At 44.1% G+C, this 20,205-nt stretch overlaps 1 protein-coding gene across 7 annotated transcripts in view; it reads right to left on the minus strand.

The window, feature by feature from the left end:
- Positions 1-20,205, minus strand: part of LOC132122944 (teneurin-4-like) — a 243,029-nt gene that overhangs the window by 57,981 nt on the left and 164,843 nt on the right. For all 7 annotated transcript variants that reach the window (XM_059533466.1, XM_059533463.1, XM_059533467.1 and 4 more), the window contains 3 exons: positions 16,505-16,690; positions 4,597-4,743; positions 1,125-1,341 (listed from right to left, as the gene is read on the minus strand). In XM_059533466.1, coding sequence (XP_059389449.1) covers positions 1,125-1,341; positions 4,597-4,743; positions 16,505-16,690 — 550 coding nt within the window. The remainder of the gene's footprint in view (positions 1-1,124; positions 1,342-4,596; positions 4,744-16,504; positions 16,691-20,205) is intronic.

Consider the following 20,205-nt stretch of genomic DNA (forward strand, 5'->3'; position numbering starts at 1 on the left):
TCACAAAAATGTCACCTTGGGAAAATGTCACAGGGTATTACAAGAGCACTTCATGAATACTGGGTGACATGTGCACAAAAGGCTATATCAAACAAAGTCCAGTGTTTCATCTTTGCATGAGGTTATGCGCTTCAGACACGAGTTGATTGAGGGCGCAGTGATTTATGCAACAGAAGAACGTCTGGCAGATAGGACTGAAATGAGAGCATGAAGGAGAGCGCTGGACAGCTTTGAAGTGATTAAAGTCTCATTAGGACAGCGAAGATTAGACAAAGGGAGTCCGTACTTGCCAGAGGCTCAGTCACGCAAACCAAAAGGCCATTTGGTCCAGAGTCTGAGCTGAACTGTGGAAAATGGTCATTTAAGAGATGTAAAAACAATACCCTGCTCACTATAGTTTAGGGAAGGACTGTTCACTGATCCAAAACCCCTCTAAACAAGAAATTTCCACTTGAGTTTCCAAATGAACAAAGCAAGACAAGGTCTAAAAACAGAAGGATTTGAATCGAAGACCTCTTTGGCACATTATACCTTATGGAGCTGCGAATCAAAATGTCAATGTACCCTGGGCGGCACCATTAGAGACATTCTCCATGGAGAGCACAAAAAGATGCTCATTTGTTTGTTATGTTTTCATTTTTCCCTTTGAAATGTCAACTCTACTTTCATGAAAGGAAATGCGGGGATACTCTACGAGATTTCAAAGGAGCAAAACTTTTCCCCCAAGTCTCTAGTAGCATCTTTTGTGCTCATTTCAATTGAGAACAGAAAGAGAGAGAGGGACGAGACCATTGCAAAAGTGGGATGCAAATGCAAAAGTGATGTTCTAGGTATTGTTTACAGATAAAAAGGGAACGCCACAAAATGGAGGCAAAAGATGAAAAGTCATATGGGATCACACAGTGACAGCACTGTTCTCTCATATGAAACATCTTTGGGACACCTTGGCATGTGCCCCATGCCCTGTTTGTTTACAGGAACTAGAGCTGTAGATGGATTGACAGCATCTACTTATAGTTACTGATTGATCTAAATATTACCACTATGAGATTTGGGATAAGTATGGAAAAGAGAACTGCAAGAAACTGCACAAAACATGTAAACATTACGACTGAAACACTTACATGCCATCAAATGGGTTAGCGCCAGGGATGACGTGGGTACTGTCCCGGCCCACCAGAAACCGGACACGCTGGTAGAAAGACTGCAGGGTGCTCAGAGTGGAAGAGATCTGGGTTTCCTGAATAATATCAAGTGGATCAGGAGAGCCCACACACAGAGACGTGGTGTGACATGATGTCTGCAAACAGCAATCCGGGTCCATGCAGTCCATCAACCCATCTGATAGAAAGAGAACAGGTTTAATCTTTACTAACAGGGATGTAGAGTCACAAAATTAATTACATTTTCTTTTCTTTTTTATGTAAGTGACAAACAATTTATGTTTATAAATTGCCTTCACTTACTAGTGGCAGGAATTACATGGTTTCTAGCTAGGATCAGATGGACTACAAGCTGGTGTACTTGGATTCCTGTGGTGGATAATCTTGGTCAAGTTGGTCAGAGGTCATAGACCACCGTGGACAAGGTGCCAAACTACAATCAGATTTAATTGGGGTAGGGGTAAAGGGTTAGGTTTAGGGCCTCATTAGTCAATCAGACACAAACTGTGGCACCTTCCTCTAGTGGGCACTAGTGATACCAGAAACCAGCTTGATCAGGTATGACCTGGTTACCAGAAATGTTCAGAACCTGGAGCACAGATGCCTTCCAACATGCTTATTTTGTCCAAGCTAACATCATTCCCCTAGGTCAGCATCTTTAAAGGAGAGGAAAAAGATTTAATCATCCCAAGAGGAACATGGGTGAACCGTTAGCAGGATCTTGAAAACTTGTGAGAAATAACTGCCTCTGTTGGATGGCTTTCTGTGCCCTACAGCTGTGTTACTGAAGTAAGTTAGAGCCAGTCTGGTTTCTTATTTCCTTCGTGTGTTTTTTTCTTTTTCGCCCCTCTTTCCAACAGTTTCCATACCTTTACAGGCACCTGTATTTCAGCTCAAATAATTCAGGACTTCAGGCCATGCTGAGAGGAACCATTTAATGTACTGAACTGGGTCATCCCTTATTCTCTAATATCTCTCTCTCTCTTCCTCTCTCTCTACTTTCAGGAACCTCTCTGACCAGATGGGCCAAATTACAAAAATAAAATCTCTCCTGGTGAAACCATCACCACTGCTTGTTTCAGTTGCTGCAATACTTCCTCCAGTTGACTAATTTACTAATAACATACAGTGCCCTCCATAAGTATTGCAACAGTAAAGACAAAATTTATTTCTCTGCTGTGGAGTCAAGACATTTGCAAATATGATTAAAAGATGAATATGCGACAAAACTACAGAATTTCACATTTTATTATTAGATCTTTCAACACATAAATGTTTTACCAAATAAAAAAGGACAGCACTTTTCGAGTTCATCCCACTTATTGATGTAAGTATTGGAACAGCTGAATTTAAGGCAGATGTAAAATATTAAAAGCTCATATTTAGTTGCAGATCCCTTGCATGCTATCAGAGCAGTGAGTCTGCAACCCATAGACATCACCAGAGTCTTGGTCTTATAATTTGAAATGCTTTTACCCAGCCTTTAATACAGGCAATTCAAACTGTTGCTTGTTTTCGGGAGTTTCTGTCTTTAGTCTCCTCTTCAAATGGTGAAATAAATGTTCATTCGGATTTCAATCTAGAGATTAATTTGGGCAATCTAAGACTTTACATCAGGAAAATACATCAAAGAATATTGTTTACATGCAGCATCAATTCTCTCTCTCTCTGTCTCTCTCTCTGTGTGTGTCAAAGCGACGGCGAGTCATGTGCCTTCATACTAGAGTTTACGGTACGACAAATACAGGTGTGCTTCACATCCATTTCAGATGAACTGAAAAACAGCACAGAACTGCTCATTCAGAGTGTTTGGCGAGTGAAAATATGTATGTGCTAAACATACTTAGCCTCAAACTCACACACTGGCGAATAAAATCTGAGAATTTAATAGCCATTGGCTGATATTAGACATCATTTAGTCGCCCAGAGTGAAGATTTAGTCACATATGCAAGTGATTTACTTGCAGTGTAGAGGGTTGTATGAGGTGCTTTCTAATGAGTTTGGTGGCATTTTCTTAATATTGGTAACCAAGATAATTTTGTACCCTTCCAAATTCATTCTGCTACTGCCATCATACATTCACAAGTCATCATTAAAATTAAGAGGTCCTGTTCTAGAGACAGCCATGAATGCCTATGCCATGACACCACCTCCACCAAGCTTTACAGATGAGGTTGTATGCTTAGGATTTCTCCACCATTTTTACTTTCCAATCACTTAGATAAAGGTTAATCTTTGTCTCATTGGTCCATCAACTCAGTTCCAAAACTCTACTGGCTCACATTTGTGAAGAATCTTGCCTTTTTGGTGCTGATCAGAGGTTTGCGTCTTGCTGTGTAACTTCTGTAATTCTGTGTCAAATTCTTTTGCAGACTGTAGATGTATTTTAGGGTTCATTTTCTAGCTTTTATGATTTGTCTGTCATTAACTACTGTTGTTTTTCTCAGCCAATCAGGTTGTTGTTGGTTGCTGATGTTGCCGGTAGTTACCAAACTCTTGATTTCTCCAAGCCCTTCGTTTTTCCTATAGTTCTAATTGACTTCCTCTTTTCTTTTAGCATCCAAATACTTGCTTTTCTTTCAGAGTCGGCTTCTTCATCTCCATCCAGGTTTTTGTGTGTCATCATCGAATGCAAAACTTGGAATGCAGAAGCAATTGATATAACTGATAAGACACATTCCCTTCTTTTAATATCTGAAGAATTAATGCAACAAGACACAGCTGAACACTTAGAAAGACCTGTGAGGCAGAAGTTCCAATACTTATGCTCACATCAGATAGGGAGATGAAACTCTCTTTGTTGTTAACTGTTTAAAAAAAACTGCTTTTGCTGTTATTATGAGAATTATTTTGGAAGGTTACAAAAGCACCATGAGGCCTGTATCTGTAATAAATTCTAGTCAGTGCCAAAAATAAAAGTTTGGTAACTTTAGCAGAACAATAATCTCCCAGAAAAGTGTGCTCAACGGTGCAAATTATTTTTTATTCTTAGAGTGGTTTGTGAAAGGACAAGCCTACCTTTGACTTATAGGCTTGGCAGGAGGTCTTTTCCAAGCTGATGCTTGCTGGGAAATGGTAGCTAGGTGATGTGAACTTTGTTTGTCTCTGAGAGCTTGGGGAACTTGGAGCCTATGACTTTGACTAAAACAACCCACTCTTCTACAAGTGGGTCCACATATCCAAAGGGAAGGTCTGATCATTTCCAATGCTATTTAAAGAGTTGCCTGCTTTTAGCTCAAAGAAGGTGCTCAAGGCAAACCCTAGACTGTAGTGTTTTAAGTGACAAACTGACAACAACACAGGCATCATAAACAACTCCAGTGTAGGCAATAGAGAAAAAAGAGAAAAAAGAGAAGAGAAGAGAAGAGACCCCAACAAAGACTGCTAAATCTTCATAATAAATGTCAAGGCAGCGTGTTGTTTGTGTTGTACCTCCGTCATTGTCCTTGCCATCACTGCAGGCCGTCTCCATTGATGTGTCGCAGCCTGCTCCCCGCCATCCCAGCTGACAAACGCAGTACCAGCCATTATTCCCCAGAGTGCATCTGCCGTTGCCATTGCACAGACCAGGACAGCCCTCTGTGCACACAAAAGCAAAGCTTACACATTAGAGAGGCTTTTTTTTAACAAAAAAACAACAACAACATTGCACTATAAAAGACAAGACATTACAACATGTAGTTAATATATCCTAGACTAAAAAAGTTGGAATGAAGGGTTGTGGGTCAAATGAGCGCTTCAACAATAACAAGTGATAACTTTTGGTGATTAACTGATACAGCTTTTAAGCCGTTATATCCTATGGAGGCAAACTCATACTGCAGCGCTCCTCCAGATCAATATATTCTCATTAGTGTTGTACAATAGATGCAGAACTCTGCTCTACAGAGAGAGAGAGAGAGAGAGAGAGAGCAAGAAAAAGAGGCAAGACAATGAGACAAGAAAGATAGAAGCAAAAAACCCAATGACCTTAACTAGATAAACAGCAATATGGATAATCAAAGTGTTTCTTGGGTATTATAACTAACAAACTTAGCTTTAGAAAGCAGACTAGTCTTAAATATGGCAACCACAAGCGCCAGGTACAACACAAACCAAACGTTTAATTTTAATAATGTGAATGTCATGGCACACTTCGAAATAGGATTTCACAGGGCTGCGCTTGAGTAGAGATGTTAATGCTGACAGAATGTAGATAGCACAGGTGGCACATGGTCCTGCAGACACCGTACACTCCGCACGACAGTCTAAAATGTCTGTCATTGTTTCCTCCTCCCCTCACTGTCACTTATCAGCTACCTGTCCAATTCCATTTCCTAAGATGAAAACATAGACAAGCAAGGCAATGAACCCTGAACAATCGAATGTAAAATCCTGACATGCTTTTCCCAAGCCAAGAGCCGCTCTCCAAGATGTCTGAGCGGAACTATTTTGTCAGCGACAGTTAGCACAGCAACTGCTCAAACATCACAGAGACTACATGAAGAGAAAGAGAGAGAGAGTGGGAGTTTGTATAGATAAAGAAAGGTGGTGGGTGCCTGATAAGGAGGAAATGTGAGATGCCTCTAAAACCCATGATCATTTCTAAAGATGGCTCAATGTGGAATGGCATGCAGTGTTTTCATCTATTCTTTTGTGAATCATGATGCTACGCTCAAAGTTCCAAGACAGCTGTGCTTCAATAAGTTCGAGTCTTGGGCTGGCAGGAATTATGGGTGGGGGGAGTGCATGTACAGTGCTCTCTCTACCCTCAATACCACGACTTAGGTGCCCTTGAGCAAGGCATCGAACCCCCAACTGCTCCCCGGGCGCCGCAGCATAAAAGTCTGCCCACTGCTCCGAGTGTGTGTTCACAGTGTGTGTGTGTGTGTGTTCACTGCTCTGTGTGTGCACTTTGGATGGGTTAAATGCAGAGCACGAATTCTGAGTATGGGTCACCATACTTGGCTGAATGTCACGTAACTTTCACTTCACTTTCATCTGATTCAAGGAGAAAAAAATGCTGATCTTTGCCAAAGCATGTAAGTCAACTTCTAAATGGAGAATCCATCCTGGAAAACCATACCACCTTCCTGCAGATTTTACTTCTAATCCCAATTAAACACACCTGAACCAGATAATCAAGGTCTATTTTCTTGCTAGAAAGTTCAAGGCAGGTGTACTAGATCAAGCTAAAACTAAATTCTTTAGAAAAGTGGACCTTCAGGACCAGTATCATGTCCCAGAGTGCACAGTAGGGTGTCTCTTTTGCATGACCCACACATCTTTGATGCTTTGCACTTGTCAGTGAAGAACTACTAAACAGTCAATACACAATGCTATGCAACAACATGTGCTTGAGGACGACTAAGAGAGCCATATGGAATAAGACCACTGGATGATCTCATTTCTTGTCTTTTCTCTACTCTCAATGAATGTGATGAAAAAACGGATCACAAAACACAAGGTTGCACTTGCATTCACAGCCTCCAGCTGACCTCACATTGGTGTAAGGGCGATCTTTTTGTGCTGGCAGTGACAGATATATGCTTTGCTAACAAGCAAAGGATGAGCTTGACCAGTAGACAGCAAGTTCCTCCTTAAACACCCAAACAGACAAACAGCTGCACAGTCTGCAGTGGCAAGACGTCTGAATGGTCTGTTCTGAATGTTCAATAAAGAGCTAAGTAAATAAAGATCTGTTCTCTGCTGGCAGCAATTCAACTTAATTGGCAGCCCTTTCAGAGAGAGGCCCCTGTGGAGTGCACCCGCGCATCAGCCAGAAACAGCTCCGGAGGGCCACAAACTGCCTTGCACAACCCCTGCAGCTCACACTAGCCGGACAACTTCTCTATGTGGGAAGAAAGGGAGGGAAAAGGTGGGCTCAAAAAGCAAGAAAACCAGACAAGAAATGAAAAAACAAGGAGCAGGTAGGGAGTGTGAGCAGCTCGGGGCCCTGGCATCACCGGTGCATAGCATGCTTTAATTAGAGTGGCTGCCGCTTCAGCACCTTTCAGAACCCCCTCTGCTGTGCTACACAGCTGCACTGAACATCCATTATGCATGGTGCTGGTTGGCAAGGTACGTGACCCTCCACCTTGCGTTCCACAGCAGGGATACGGCGGCAAAGGAGATGCTCCAGCTCTCGTGCCGCCCACTCAGCATGCCTGAAAGTTCTAATTAGCGGGGTGGTAGAGCAGCGCATTGGATGTAGTGGCACAACAACAGCATAACGTGGCAAAGACTGGTTAGTGTGGCATGAAGCATGAGCTGAATGAAAATAGCAGTGCAACCCTAAAGATGAGCATTATGAAGGATACGATGATGGTAACATGATGGACGGTGGACATGAGAGGAAGAAAAGACAGGACAGGCGGAGTGCCATACCTTTCACTACCTTATCCAGATAGTGAGCTTTAGGGGGAGATAAAAGACAAGGACATATAAGGGAGGTTTTGAACAGTGCTGTTCCAATGAAAAGACACAGACAGTTAGAGGCATGGGCTGGTTGTTAAAGACTTCTATGTTTACAGAAACACAGGGGCTGCAAAAGCTATAGCAAGGAAAATAAACACATCACAGGCTGAGAGAAAGTTAAAGGTATGGTGTGACAGGGTAGAGAGAGAGAGAGATGGAAAAAAATATGTAGTGTGAAGTATCAGTTTATCAGTACATGCATTAGAGGAGTGAGATGTTTTGGCAACATTTTCTATGAAGCCTGAATATATAAAGCTCTTCTTACAACCTTATGTTAGACATTGTTATACATTGTAAAGATATTATTATTATTATTATTATTATTATTATTATTATTATTATTATTATTATTATATTAAGAAAGAGCATGTCACTGATGAGGCCGCCACATGTTAATACAAACTGCAGGGAAGAGGCAACGCATCATCTGTTGAACATTTTCTACATTAGATCATGGGCCGTCACACTTACTGCCTTTAATGGCACATGCTTATGAGAATATATGATCCCTGCTGTTAGAATGCTATGTCTCATTATGGTACATGTATGAAGAACATCAATAATGCATCAATACATTATTAAAAGACAGAATGCTAGTCCACTGGCCCTTAAAAAAACAACAGCAGCACTACTGCATTAGAATATTTCTGGTTTTACTGAACTGGAAATTTCATAATATCAAAATAGAAACCATATTCTTCACTTTGTTCACCTCTAGTGTTTTATGAGAAGCTGTTTCCTGAGGAGTGTTTTCTTTTTGGGGCCATCGACTGATAAACTCAGAGACAAAATCAAATGTTACAGCTGGAAAAAAATACAATAGCAGATATGTTATGAATGTTTTTGGATAGGACAGAGAGGGTGAGAGACAAAGAGTAGAACAGAGACACAATGAATTTGAGATGGAAACACTGGTAAAGACAGTCTCACAGAACAGACTGTTTATTGGCTTATTCAAATTCTTTAGGTGAGTTGGAAAACCAATGTTAAGCACTTAATGTGATTTAATCATGTTCCCAGAACACCATTCCAATAAAGCAATCAAATCTTAGGGTTACGGTGTGGCAGGGGGGGGGGGGGTGGGGGTGGGGTGGTCTTGTGGTTTAGCGAAGTTGGCAGCGGGAGAGAGAATCAGGAGACGAACGGTAAGTGAGTGGTTTGGGCGGAAACGATCAACACCTATTTCTTGTTTCAGCAATTAGCGTGGAGAGAGTATAAAACGCCAGGAGAGACAGAAGCAGTCGAGAGAGAGATGGACTGCTGACTGGAACCGGAAGGAGTTACCCGGAAGCGTTTGACAATAGTGTGCGCGCTAGTGTCATAATAAATGTCACCGTTGGTGTTTGTAAAGATTACTTTTTGTTTTATTACTAAAAACTTGTCAGCAGTCCATCCGACCCCTTGTCCTCTTCCTTTCCTCCTACGAACGTACTACACTGGTGCAGAAACCCGGGAGAGGAAGAAGGAGTGCCGCTGCCATGCAGAGCCCTTCCTCCACGCCATTTGCGGATGTCATCTCATCCCTCGCGGCCCTGCACCAAGAGCAACATCAGGCCCTGCTGGACTTGAGAACTGATCAGGAGCGGCGGTTCCACGCCATCCTACAAGCCCAGCAGGAGGACCACAAGAGGATCCAGAGCTGGATCGACCGGGAGGTTCGTGCCAAGGCCATTCACCTACCCCTCCACAAAATTGGACCGCAGGTCCCGGAAGTGTTCCTAGAGCTTTTCGAAAAGTCAGCGGAAGCGTGCGGCTGGCCCCGCGACCAATGGCCAGTACGGCTGATCCCCCTGCTCTCGGGCGAGTCCCAGGTGGCCGCACAACAGCTACCGGTGGCGACCCTCCTGGTCTTCGACGACCTGAAGAGGGCTATCATTCAGTGGGTCGGCCGGACCCCAGAGCAGCATCGCCAGCGGTTCCGTTCACTGGACCAGGGGGAATCCAGTCGGCCCTTCGTGATGGCCCAGCAGCTCCGGGACTCCTGCCGCAAGTGGCTACTGGCCGAGGATAGTGACATGGAAAACATCATCGACCTCATAGTGCTGGAGCAGATCATCGCTCTGCTTCCGAAGAGAACAGCCGTGTGGGCCAGTGCCACCGTCCCACGTCGCTTGACTTGGCCATCCATCTAGCGGAGGACCACATGGTGGCGTGCCCAGGGGTCGGCGAACCCACAACCTCAGTCTCTCCCTCTTTCCCTCTCCTTCTCTCTCTCGACCTGTCCCTCTCCCTAGGTCCCGTCCACCCGGCCCTCCTCGTGTCCTGCCCCAGGGGCGGGGCGGGTTCGACCAAAGGCATCACGTGAGTCCAAGGGCCCAGGCTGATGGCTGCCACTCCCTGCCATTGGGGCGGTGGGAAGGTCTGGGCTGGCCTGTTGGGTCCCGGATGTCCCACAGGCCCCCCCCCGGTCAGGCAGGAGAGTACCAAATACCCGTGAGTATCAAGGGGGGGACATATCCGGCCTTGGTGGATTCAGGATGTAACCAAACCTCAATCCATCAAAGCCTGATTCAACCGGGGGCATTGGATACAAGCCGCGTGGTTAAGGTGCGGTGCGTACACGGGGATGTGGTGGAGTATCCGGTTGTCCCGATTATTATTAAGTTCAGGGGTCAAAAGCATAGTGTGGAGGTAGCGGTTAGTCCGCACCTCCGGCATCCGATAATTTTGGGAACAAATTGGCCCGCGTTTACTGTTTTATTGGGGTCGTTATGTGCTGATGCCTCTTGGGGAAATAAGGCATGGAAGGGGGCCGCGCGGGTGCAGGTGGGAGAAACTGAGCCAGGACCGCTGAGTTCTGCTACAGGGGAACCGAGTGAAATCGGGAGACTTATTCTCTCGGAGCGTGATGACTTTCCTCTGGAGCAGTCTCAGGACGAGACATTAAAACATGCTTTTCAGCAGGTCCGCTCCATGGATGGCCAGCCTCTCCAACCTGCCAACCCGCTCACCTAACCGTATTTTGCCATTTTAAGAGATCGCTTGTATCGAGTGACCCAAGACGCTCGGAAAAAAATAAATACAACCCAGTTGTTGATTCCGAAGAGCCACAGGGAAATGCTTTTCCATGCGGCTCATTCTAATCCTATGGCGGGCCATTTGGGACAGGCAGCAACACTGAATCGCCTCATGACCCATTTCTTTTGGCCGGGCATTCACAACAACGTGCGCAGGTGGTGCGCGTCTTGTCCGGAATCTCAGTTGGTGAATCCACCGGCCGCCCCAAAAGCGCCTTTGCGCCCCCTTCCATTAATGCAGGTCCCCTTCGAGAGAATTGGTATGGACCTCATCGGGCCATTAGAGGGATCTGCACGGGGACATCGCTTTGCATTAGTCATAGTTGACTATGCAACACGATATCCTGAAGCAGTGGCCCTCCGCAACATTTAAAAGTGTTGCGGATGCCCTGTTTCGTCTAATCCCCTGGGTGGGGGTTCCGAAAGAGATCCTCACCGATCAGGGCACGGCGTTTATGTCACGTACGCTACGCGAACTGTACGGATTATTGGCCATTAAATCGATTCGAACTATCGTCTATCACCCACAGACCGATGGCCTGGTCGAACGATTTAATCGCACGCTTAAATCCATGATCCAGGAATTCGTTCAAGAAGACGCCAAGAATTGGGATAAGTGGCTAGAGCCCTTGTTATTCGCTGTGCGAGAGGTCCCACAAGCCTCCACGGGGTTTTCCCCCTTTGAGGTTCTCTACGGACGCCTGCCTCGAGGGGTGCTGGATGTACTGAGAGAAACTTGGGAGGAGGGGCCATCTCAGGGCAAAAACGAAATTCAGTATGTGCTGGACTTGAGAACAAAACTCCACACTTTGGGGCGGCTATCAATGGATAATTTGTTACAAGCCCAGGACCTCCAAAGCCAGCTGTATAACAGGGGAACTAGATTGTGCAAATTTGCACCGGGAGAGAAAGTACTTGTATTACTCCCCACGTCGAGCTCTAAGTTATTGGCTAAGTGGCAGGGACCGTCTGAGGTCACACGACAAGTCGGAGATCTCGATTATGAGGTAATATGGTCCGATAGGAATGGGGCATGTCAGATCTACCACCTCAACCTCATCAAAAAATGGAATGAGGCGGAATCAGTGATGTTGGCAACGGTGATTGGCGGAGAGGATGATCTCGGGACAGAGGCAAATGTCAAACCACAATCCCTTGCCCTGGCCTCAGGAGGAGATCACCTCTCGCCGTCCCAACTCACTGATCTAAAGAAATTACAGGCAGAATTTTCTGACGTGTTCTCCCGTACCAACCTCATTCAGCACCATATCGAGACGGAGCCGGGTGTGGTAGTTCGCAGCCGGCTGTATCGCTTACCTGAGCACAAGAAAATTTACACTAGTTTGTTTCCCATCCATTTGGGTTGCTCGGGGCAACAGCTACCTTTCAGCGCCTCATGGATAAGATTCTGCAGCCCCATGCTGCATATGCGGCTGTCTACCTAGATGATATTATTATATTTAGTAATGATTGGCAGCGGCATATGCAGCATCTGAGGGCTGTCCTGAGATCGCTGAGGGGGGCTGGACTCACGGCCAACCCAAAGAAGTGTGCAATTGGGCGTGTGGAAGTAAGGTATCTGGGCTTCCACTTGGGGCTTGGAGAGGTGCGTCCCCAAATTGACAAGACAGCCGCTATTGCGACCTGTCCACGTCCCAAGACCAAAAAGGAGGTAAGGCAGTTCTTGGGGCTGGCGGGATATTATAGACGGTTTATTCCTAATTATTCGGACCTCACCAGCCCTTTGACTGACCTTACTAAGAAGGAGGTGCCAGATACGGTCCAGTGGACGGAGCCGTGTCAGCAGGCCTTTACCCAGGTAAAGGCTGCCCTGTGTGGCGGGCCGTTGTCACACTCTCCTGTTTTTTCTCTCCCTTTCTGTTGCAGACGGATGCATCGGACAGGGGGCTGGGTGCAGTCCTGTCGCAGGGGATAGAGGGGGAGGAACGGCCAGTGCTGTACTTTAGCCGGAAGCTCTCAAAGAGAGAGGCTAAGTACAGCACCATAGAGAAAGAGTGCCTTGCCATCAGATGGGCCGTCCTCACCCTCCGCTATTATCTCCTGGGATGGGAATTTACCCTCTGTTCGGACCAAGCTCCGCTGCAGTGGCTCCAACGCATGAAGGATACCAACGCGCGGATCACTCGTTGCTATCTGGCTCTACAGCCTTTTAAGTTCATGGTGATCCACAGGCCGGGTGTTCAGATGGCTGTGGCGGACCTCCTCTCCAGAAATGGGGGGCTGCAGGCGGAATGGCTCCCTGGCCTGAGTCGTGCGGTGGGGGTATGTGGCAGGGGGGGCGTGGTTTAGCGAAGTTGGTAGAATCAGGAGACAAAGTGAGTGGTTTTGGTGGAAACGATCAACACCTGTTTCTTGTTTTAGTAATTGGCGTGGAGAGAGTATAAAACGCCAGGAGAGACAGAAGTAGTCGAGAGAGAGACGGACTGCTGACTGGAACCGGAAGGAGTTACACGGAAGCGTTTGGCGATAGTGTGCGCGCTAGTGTCATAATAAAAGTCACCGTTGGTGTTTGTAAAGATTACTTTTTGTTTTATTATTAAAAACTTGTCAGCAGTCCATCCGACCCCTTGTCCTCTTCCTTTCCTCCTACGAACGTACTACATACGGTTAATATGTTGTTAGGTGCAACACTATTATCAACCAAATTATTGGCGAATTAAGGGGTAGATTTGGTGGCACTTACAACAAGAAAGGCACAGAATTGGGTCTGAAACTCTTAAAATGGTTTTAACATGCTTTAAGTTTAACTTTTTAAAAAAAATTAACTTTTATTTCTCAATCCAATGGTCTTTGAAGGGTATGGAAGCCGGTTTCCACCACTAAATAAAACATAAAAAAAGGTAATTGCGACTTGTTCATATCTTGCAACTCTGATTTTATAACTCACAATTTCTTAAGTTTGGGTTCTTTGTAACCTCTTACCAAAATTTAGGTTTTGCAACCTCTTACCAAAATGCTTTTTTTTCTCACGCATTATAGTGTTGCACGATGCACTGATACTTCAAAAGTATCGTGATTCTCAGAAATTAAAAACGTCACGATTCCTAAATGTATTAGTATCGATACTTCAAAGAATGACTGCGTTCCAGATTTGTAAGAGACATATTTTATTTTAGTGTTTGCAACACACGCTTCCAGTGCCTCCCTATGGACGTCTGTGTTTTTTCTCCTCACGCAAGCAGCAAAAAAGCACTACAGCGAGATGGCTGCATTAGTGGCTTTACTAAACTGATTTGGCTTTACTAAAATGTGTGCATAATTGCATTAAATAGTTTAAACAAGTTGTTCAGGTGAACAAAGCACAAGGTTTCTTGCATAATTAACATTTTAATTGTTTGGTCAGACAGTTCATATAAAATATTCACAATAATCGGGGATTAAACGTGGAGTTATGCTAGATAACTAAATATGAAAACGAGCGTATCTGCACAGCACCTATAACTGCGCTTTGTGTCTGCTGATTGCTAATCGAGATTTACATGCTTGGCGCACTGACCCTGTATACTCATTCATTTCATTCAAAAATGAGATGTATCAGTTCAATCAACTTGTTCACGAATGAGAAGATCTCTCGATCTCGATTTGGGTTCACTACATTCAACAAATCACATGCTCTGTCACATCTTGAGTAACTCTTTGACAGGATGAAACAGTTCACAGAGCTGTTCACGAGCTGCGCATGCGGCTGTGGAGGGAGGAACTTCGCTCGCATGCTGCTGTGGAGGGAGGAACTTCAGTGAACGAGAAATAGAAGTCAGTGGGTTACCTGAACGAGAACGATTCATTCACCTAAAGGATTTGTTCACGGACGAACGATCACTAGTGCAATTTCATACAGCCTATATTAAATATTTGGAATATATATTTTCATATTTTATTAGGTTCTTTGATAAGGTTACAATACAAAGGTCTAAGTAGCAACTTATCTTCCTTGATGTCCCCGATGCGCGGGTCGCGGTGGGTAAAGAAATTTTACTTTATTTGCGGGCTGGGGCGGGCCAAATGATTTTATAAAAGCGGGACCCGCGGGTTGGAAAAAAAACACGACCCGCGCATCACTAGGCTGCATGTGCAAGCTCAAGTGATACTGTGGCCGCCGGTCCACGACTGGCAGAAAAAGATGACGCTCATTAAAGCACACTGGCTGAGTTTTCTCCTCTGAAAGAAAAGGTTGCACAACTGACAGAATAAGTTACAAAATCTGAGATATTGCTGCTAAATTTTATTAGCTTTTTTTTTTTTTTACTTGCTTAAATTGATATTTATCTTTTGACATTTAATCTTCTGAGTTCAGAAACATTGTTTAATATAATCGCTGTTCATATTTTTATTCAGTTCAGAATCAAGATAAATTTATTACTCTTATGTTTCTTTTGATAACTGAGATAATGCTGCTAAATGTATTCTTTCTTTACCTTGAATGTCATTGCTCTAATTTATTTTTTATATTTTGATATTTCATATTTTGTTCAAATGTTTAATATATATGCTGTTCATATGTTCATTTATCAGTGTGTTATTTGGTAAGAATGTTGTCCCGGTTTTAAAATAAAGCACAGCAATGATATTTGAGAGTGTATTTTCCCCTTTCAGGAAAAGTATCGAAAAAGTATCGAAATCGCAATTCTTGACTAGTTATCGGTATCGAAACAATAATTTTGGTATCGTGACAACACTAACGCATTAAAGAAACATCTAAAGCAATCAAGATAACTTACAATGGCTTAAAAATTCAACATACTTGACTACAATATTTGCAAACATTAATAAAATAAAAGAGTCATTTGATGTTTATGAAACAAGTTATTTTTCATGATATATACATTTTGTGGAATACTGTTCTAGGACCACAAGGGACATGCATTTGTGTGAACCATTTTGTCCCCATATAGTTAAAACAAAGTAAACAGGCAGATTACTGTTGGTCACTGCTGTGCATGGTAAATAAGAACATCATGTTTGGCCCAGCTTCATTAGGGGCTCAATAATGCATGCTAACCCATATTTCTGCTACAAAACCATCCGAAAAGGTGTTCAACAGTATTCCTGCTCTAGAGGTGATGGGGAATGAATCCATCTGCTGTTTTGTCCTGTTATGTGTAGTGGCTTTCGGGTTAAAATCTGTCCATGGCACAACCTAATACACCTGGCTCAACTGAAGGACGGGTTTCCTCAATGAAGTAAAAGCTGTTGCGACTTTTGTTGCGTCTTGGAAATATTACTAACAGTATAAGTTCTATTCTTCAGTTTACCTTCAGATTTCACCGCAAAAAGGAATGTGTACCACAACCTGTAAAGTGAAGTTTTTACAATTGCAATGCTAAAAGGCTATTTATTTGCAAAAAAAAGAAAAGTAAAAACTATCATTCCAATGTCAGAAGGCATGTTACAGATTGTGAACAACAGGATTTTTAAAATCACTGTCTCTCATTTTTAATTCAAATAAAAGCCAAAATGTGTACACAACTGCAAAAATAATGAATGTTTTAATGTTTTGCAGTTTAACTCCCCAACATAAAGAATGTCTTTCCAGTGACTGCTCTGCTCATGCAATGCAAATGTTTGTGTTTAAAATGAACTAATTGAAAGGAATGAGAGAGAGAATAAAAAAGGAGCGAAATGAAATGAGTAGAAATGAAAAGACACCTTAGCACATTCCCACATTAAAATGCATGAAGACAAGCTTCATATCCTTGAGCAAACCTGTTCATGCTATGCCGAGTTGCACAAATTCAATTACGCATGCTTCTCTCAGACCTCCTCGCCCACCCCTTCCCCCATCACGACCCCACCCTCATCCGACACTTCACGCATACAGAAATGAGCGCATCCGTCTTCCGTCTTACCTATAGTGCAGTGTTCTCCATTCCATCCCGGACTGCATTCACACTTCCCGTCTTTGCAGGTCCCATGCTCGCTGCAGCGGGGGTGACAAGGCCGTTGTTCACACCTAGCACCCATCCAGCCCTCGTCACAGCGACAGTTGCCCGCCACGCAGATGCCATGTCCACCACAGTCGGCTGCACACAGCTCTGTGGGACACAGGAAAAGTAGGGGTGTTACCGAATAGTAGTTGGGACAGGGGTAAAGAAAAAGCAAATCCAGGAGTTATTGTCAGTGATGGGACGGACATGCTCCACTACCTTGTCTGATGGGTAGTGAAAAGAAATTCCTGCACCTCATAAAAGGGGCAATCCCCTTTGGACTTTGGACAATACAAATCTAATAAGATCATTACAAAGCAGGGGTTCAGGGATTGTGGAAGGTTTAACAATGTCTCTTCCTTTCTTTTTGGGGGGAAATCCCCTCTTTTGTGTGGAGGGGAGTTGGCAAAAAAAGAAAAAAAAGAAGAAAGAAAAGTCAAAAGAACAAAATCTAATTTTGACTTCCCATACAAATGGAGACCCACGCTGGATTATATATATTGGTTTTATTGTATAGTAATGAGATGAAAGCTGAGACAACATGGCACAAAATGCTTTTCTATAAAATAACAATTTATGAATAATTAAATGTTAGTTCACAATTTAAATCTAACATATGACAATTTAAAAAAACTATAATGGTCTCTGCCTCCGAGGGCTTAGGAAAAGTTTGGCTGTGTGAACCATCTTGGTTACGAATGGTAACGAAGACGTCACATCAGATGACTGATGAATTGGAATAACGCTTCGATAGCCCAAACTACTTTGAGTGTAAACTAAACAAGCCAATGCACATTGGCATTAAATTTCTGCGTCCCAGCTGCAGCTCATCACTGCATGAGAATAAGGCGGAAGCAGGTGCAATTCATACCAGGTTTTCGCTGAGGAGCCGAGTCGGTGACCCAGCCGCTCAGTGGTGGAATAACAGCTGTGGCGACAGGATGTGACGTCTCCGTTCCCTCCTTCAGGAATCGAGGGTAAACATACATAACTGAAACGTTCCCTTTCAATTGCTTACTCTCAAAATCACGTCAGATGACCAACGAATTGTTGTCGCCTAGCCCGCAGCTCTAGAAATATATGTCAGTGAGGTGCCAGGAGGATGCAATACTTTTAGATGAGTGAGCTTGCAATCTGAACAGGCAGGGCACACGTTGTGCCTGATAAGCCGGGGTGATGGCATGCACAATCCAGTGGACCATACTTTGCTTAGAGACGGCCTTCCCCTCTGTAACAGACAAAGAGCTGGTCTGAAGCCCTAAAGCATTGTGTCCAGTCTACATAGCATCTCTGGCCTCAGACGGGACAGGGCAAAGTTAGGGCTGGGTCTGTCTCCACCAGGGGCAGTGGTTGCAGGTTCACCACCTCATCCCTGAAGGGAGTAGTGGGAACCTTGGGCACATAGCTGTCCCCAACCCTCTTGATGGAGGCTGTTGCAAGCAGGAGCAGAGTTTTCAATGAAAGAAACTTTAGATTGAATGAGTGCAAAGGCTCAAATGGGCCCTGCTGTAGTGATTTAAGAACTAGAGACAGGTCCCAAGAGGGTATGGAGGGAGGCCAGGAATGATTTAACCTCCTGGCCCCTCTAAGCAACCTGATGACCAGGTCATGATTACCTACCGACTTCCCTTCTACAGGGTCATGGTACGCAGCAAAAAGAAAAGCATGACCCTGACTGGAGATCTCCGGGGGTCTTCTTGACGAGAAGAACACACACTACCTCTTGGGGTAGGTTACCTAGAACCTCCATTTCCCATCCAGGTACTAGACATGAAGTTCTCAGCGATCTGGATGCTGGTGCCATAGGGTGCCCCGTCTTGGAGTCAGTAGATCCTGTATGTCAGTGCCGAACAACTGGCAACGAGAGGTCTCTGGAGAGGCAAACAGGTCTACCTGAGCAGCTCTGAAACCTCTCCAAATCGGGAGAGGACCCATATGACACCACTAGTATGCTCTTTGAAGAGGGCCCAGTGTGTTCCATTGGCTGCTCAACTGGATCGAAGGTGCTAGAGGAGTGGTGGGCCCCCGAGGGTTGGTTCCCTGAGGGGTTTGCCACCAATGTAATCCTCAAGCCACACCTGCTAATGCTGGAAATAGTCATCGCCTGGCACCCGCCAGGACGAGCACTGGATCACGCCGGAGGCAATGGAGCTCCATCCCCCTGGAGGAAACAGAGCCTGGCTCGCAGCTCCGAGATGGTCATCTTCTCGCAATGGGAACATGACTCATCTGCAAATGCCACCTCAAAATGTTTAATGCCCAGACATGTGAGGCAGCAATCGTGACCAGAAATGCACGGGTGAATTGGCATCTTTAAAAAGATGATCCATTGTCTATACAAAGCCACACCCGTATAAGCCCTTTTAGAGAAATTGCTCTTTCAGGGAAATTCTATTTTAGTGCTAAGGCCACTTTCAGCATGAAAGGGGGGTAGTGCAGCCTGAAGTGAGCAACCCACTCGACTTGGAACGACCACCGCTGAAGCACTGTACCGATAACACCAGACGCTTCCAAGAGCACATTGAACTCGTAGTCATTTGAAGACACTGGATGGAGAAGAATGTTGTTGTCGTTTGGCTCCGAAGTGAAAAATTGGTATGCATTGCACCTGCTGCCTTCTTACACTCAAGCTGTGATCATCTGCAGCTGGATGCAATAACTGCACGCCAATGTGCATTGGCTTGTTTAGTTTACATTTGAGTAGATTGGTCTATCAAAGCGATATCTTAATTTGTCGGTCATCTGACGTGATGTCTGTATATATATATATATATATATATATATATATATGCACACACACAAAACACAAAACTAATAATGCATGCCAAAGTAGTGTATTGTGCACTTTTTCACTTAAAAGTAGGCCTACTGCTATATGAACAAAAGTTTAATAACATTTGATTTGCAAAGGCTTTAAACAATTATGGTTACAATATTTACTGTAGCCTAAATCTCAACTTATAACATTGATGTAATTAAATTAAATATAAAACAAGCCATTTGTCACTGCCAAGGCATGTACGTTTTTATAGAAAATATTTTATAGTTTGGTATAGAAAAACAAGTTATGCTCAGAGTCCAGAGCCTCGATCATAACATTATAACAGGCACCTTCCTATTAGAGACCTGCACGATAGCGGGACCCATTGCAGCAGAGTGTGGTGTGGGAGAACACTTGATGAGCGGGTAGAGACTATTGTGTGGTGGATGTGGTAAAATAATTAGGGTGTGCTCACACTAGGCAATCTTAACTGTGCTGAAGCACGTTTGACCCCCTAAGCCTGGTTCGTTTGACTAGTGTGATCGTTTCATTTAGCAGTCCCTGGCTCGGGTTAACGTGTTGGAGTGCAGAGACATGTGCTGCATTAGTATGTGAATATTTCTGAACGGCAAAAGTGATATATCTGTAAAGCAATATATTGTTAGAGGGATGTGTGTTACAGTGTCCTATATGACTCAAAATAATAAACCACAAAGTTAACAAAACTATTCACTCCACTGTTGAGCGAGAGCGCTTCTCAGCTGTCTTCAAATGCTATCGGAAACGTCCTATTTCCAACTTATGAAGTCATGATTACATGCTCGCTGCATTCTTTTCTGTCAAAAATAACAGTAGTTTGTGA

Source organism: Carassius carassius, chromosome 41 (assembly GCF_963082965.1).
Source record: "Carassius carassius chromosome 41, fCarCar2.1, whole genome shotgun sequence".
NCBI lineage: Eukaryota > Metazoa > Chordata > Actinopteri > Cypriniformes > Cyprinidae > Carassius > Carassius carassius.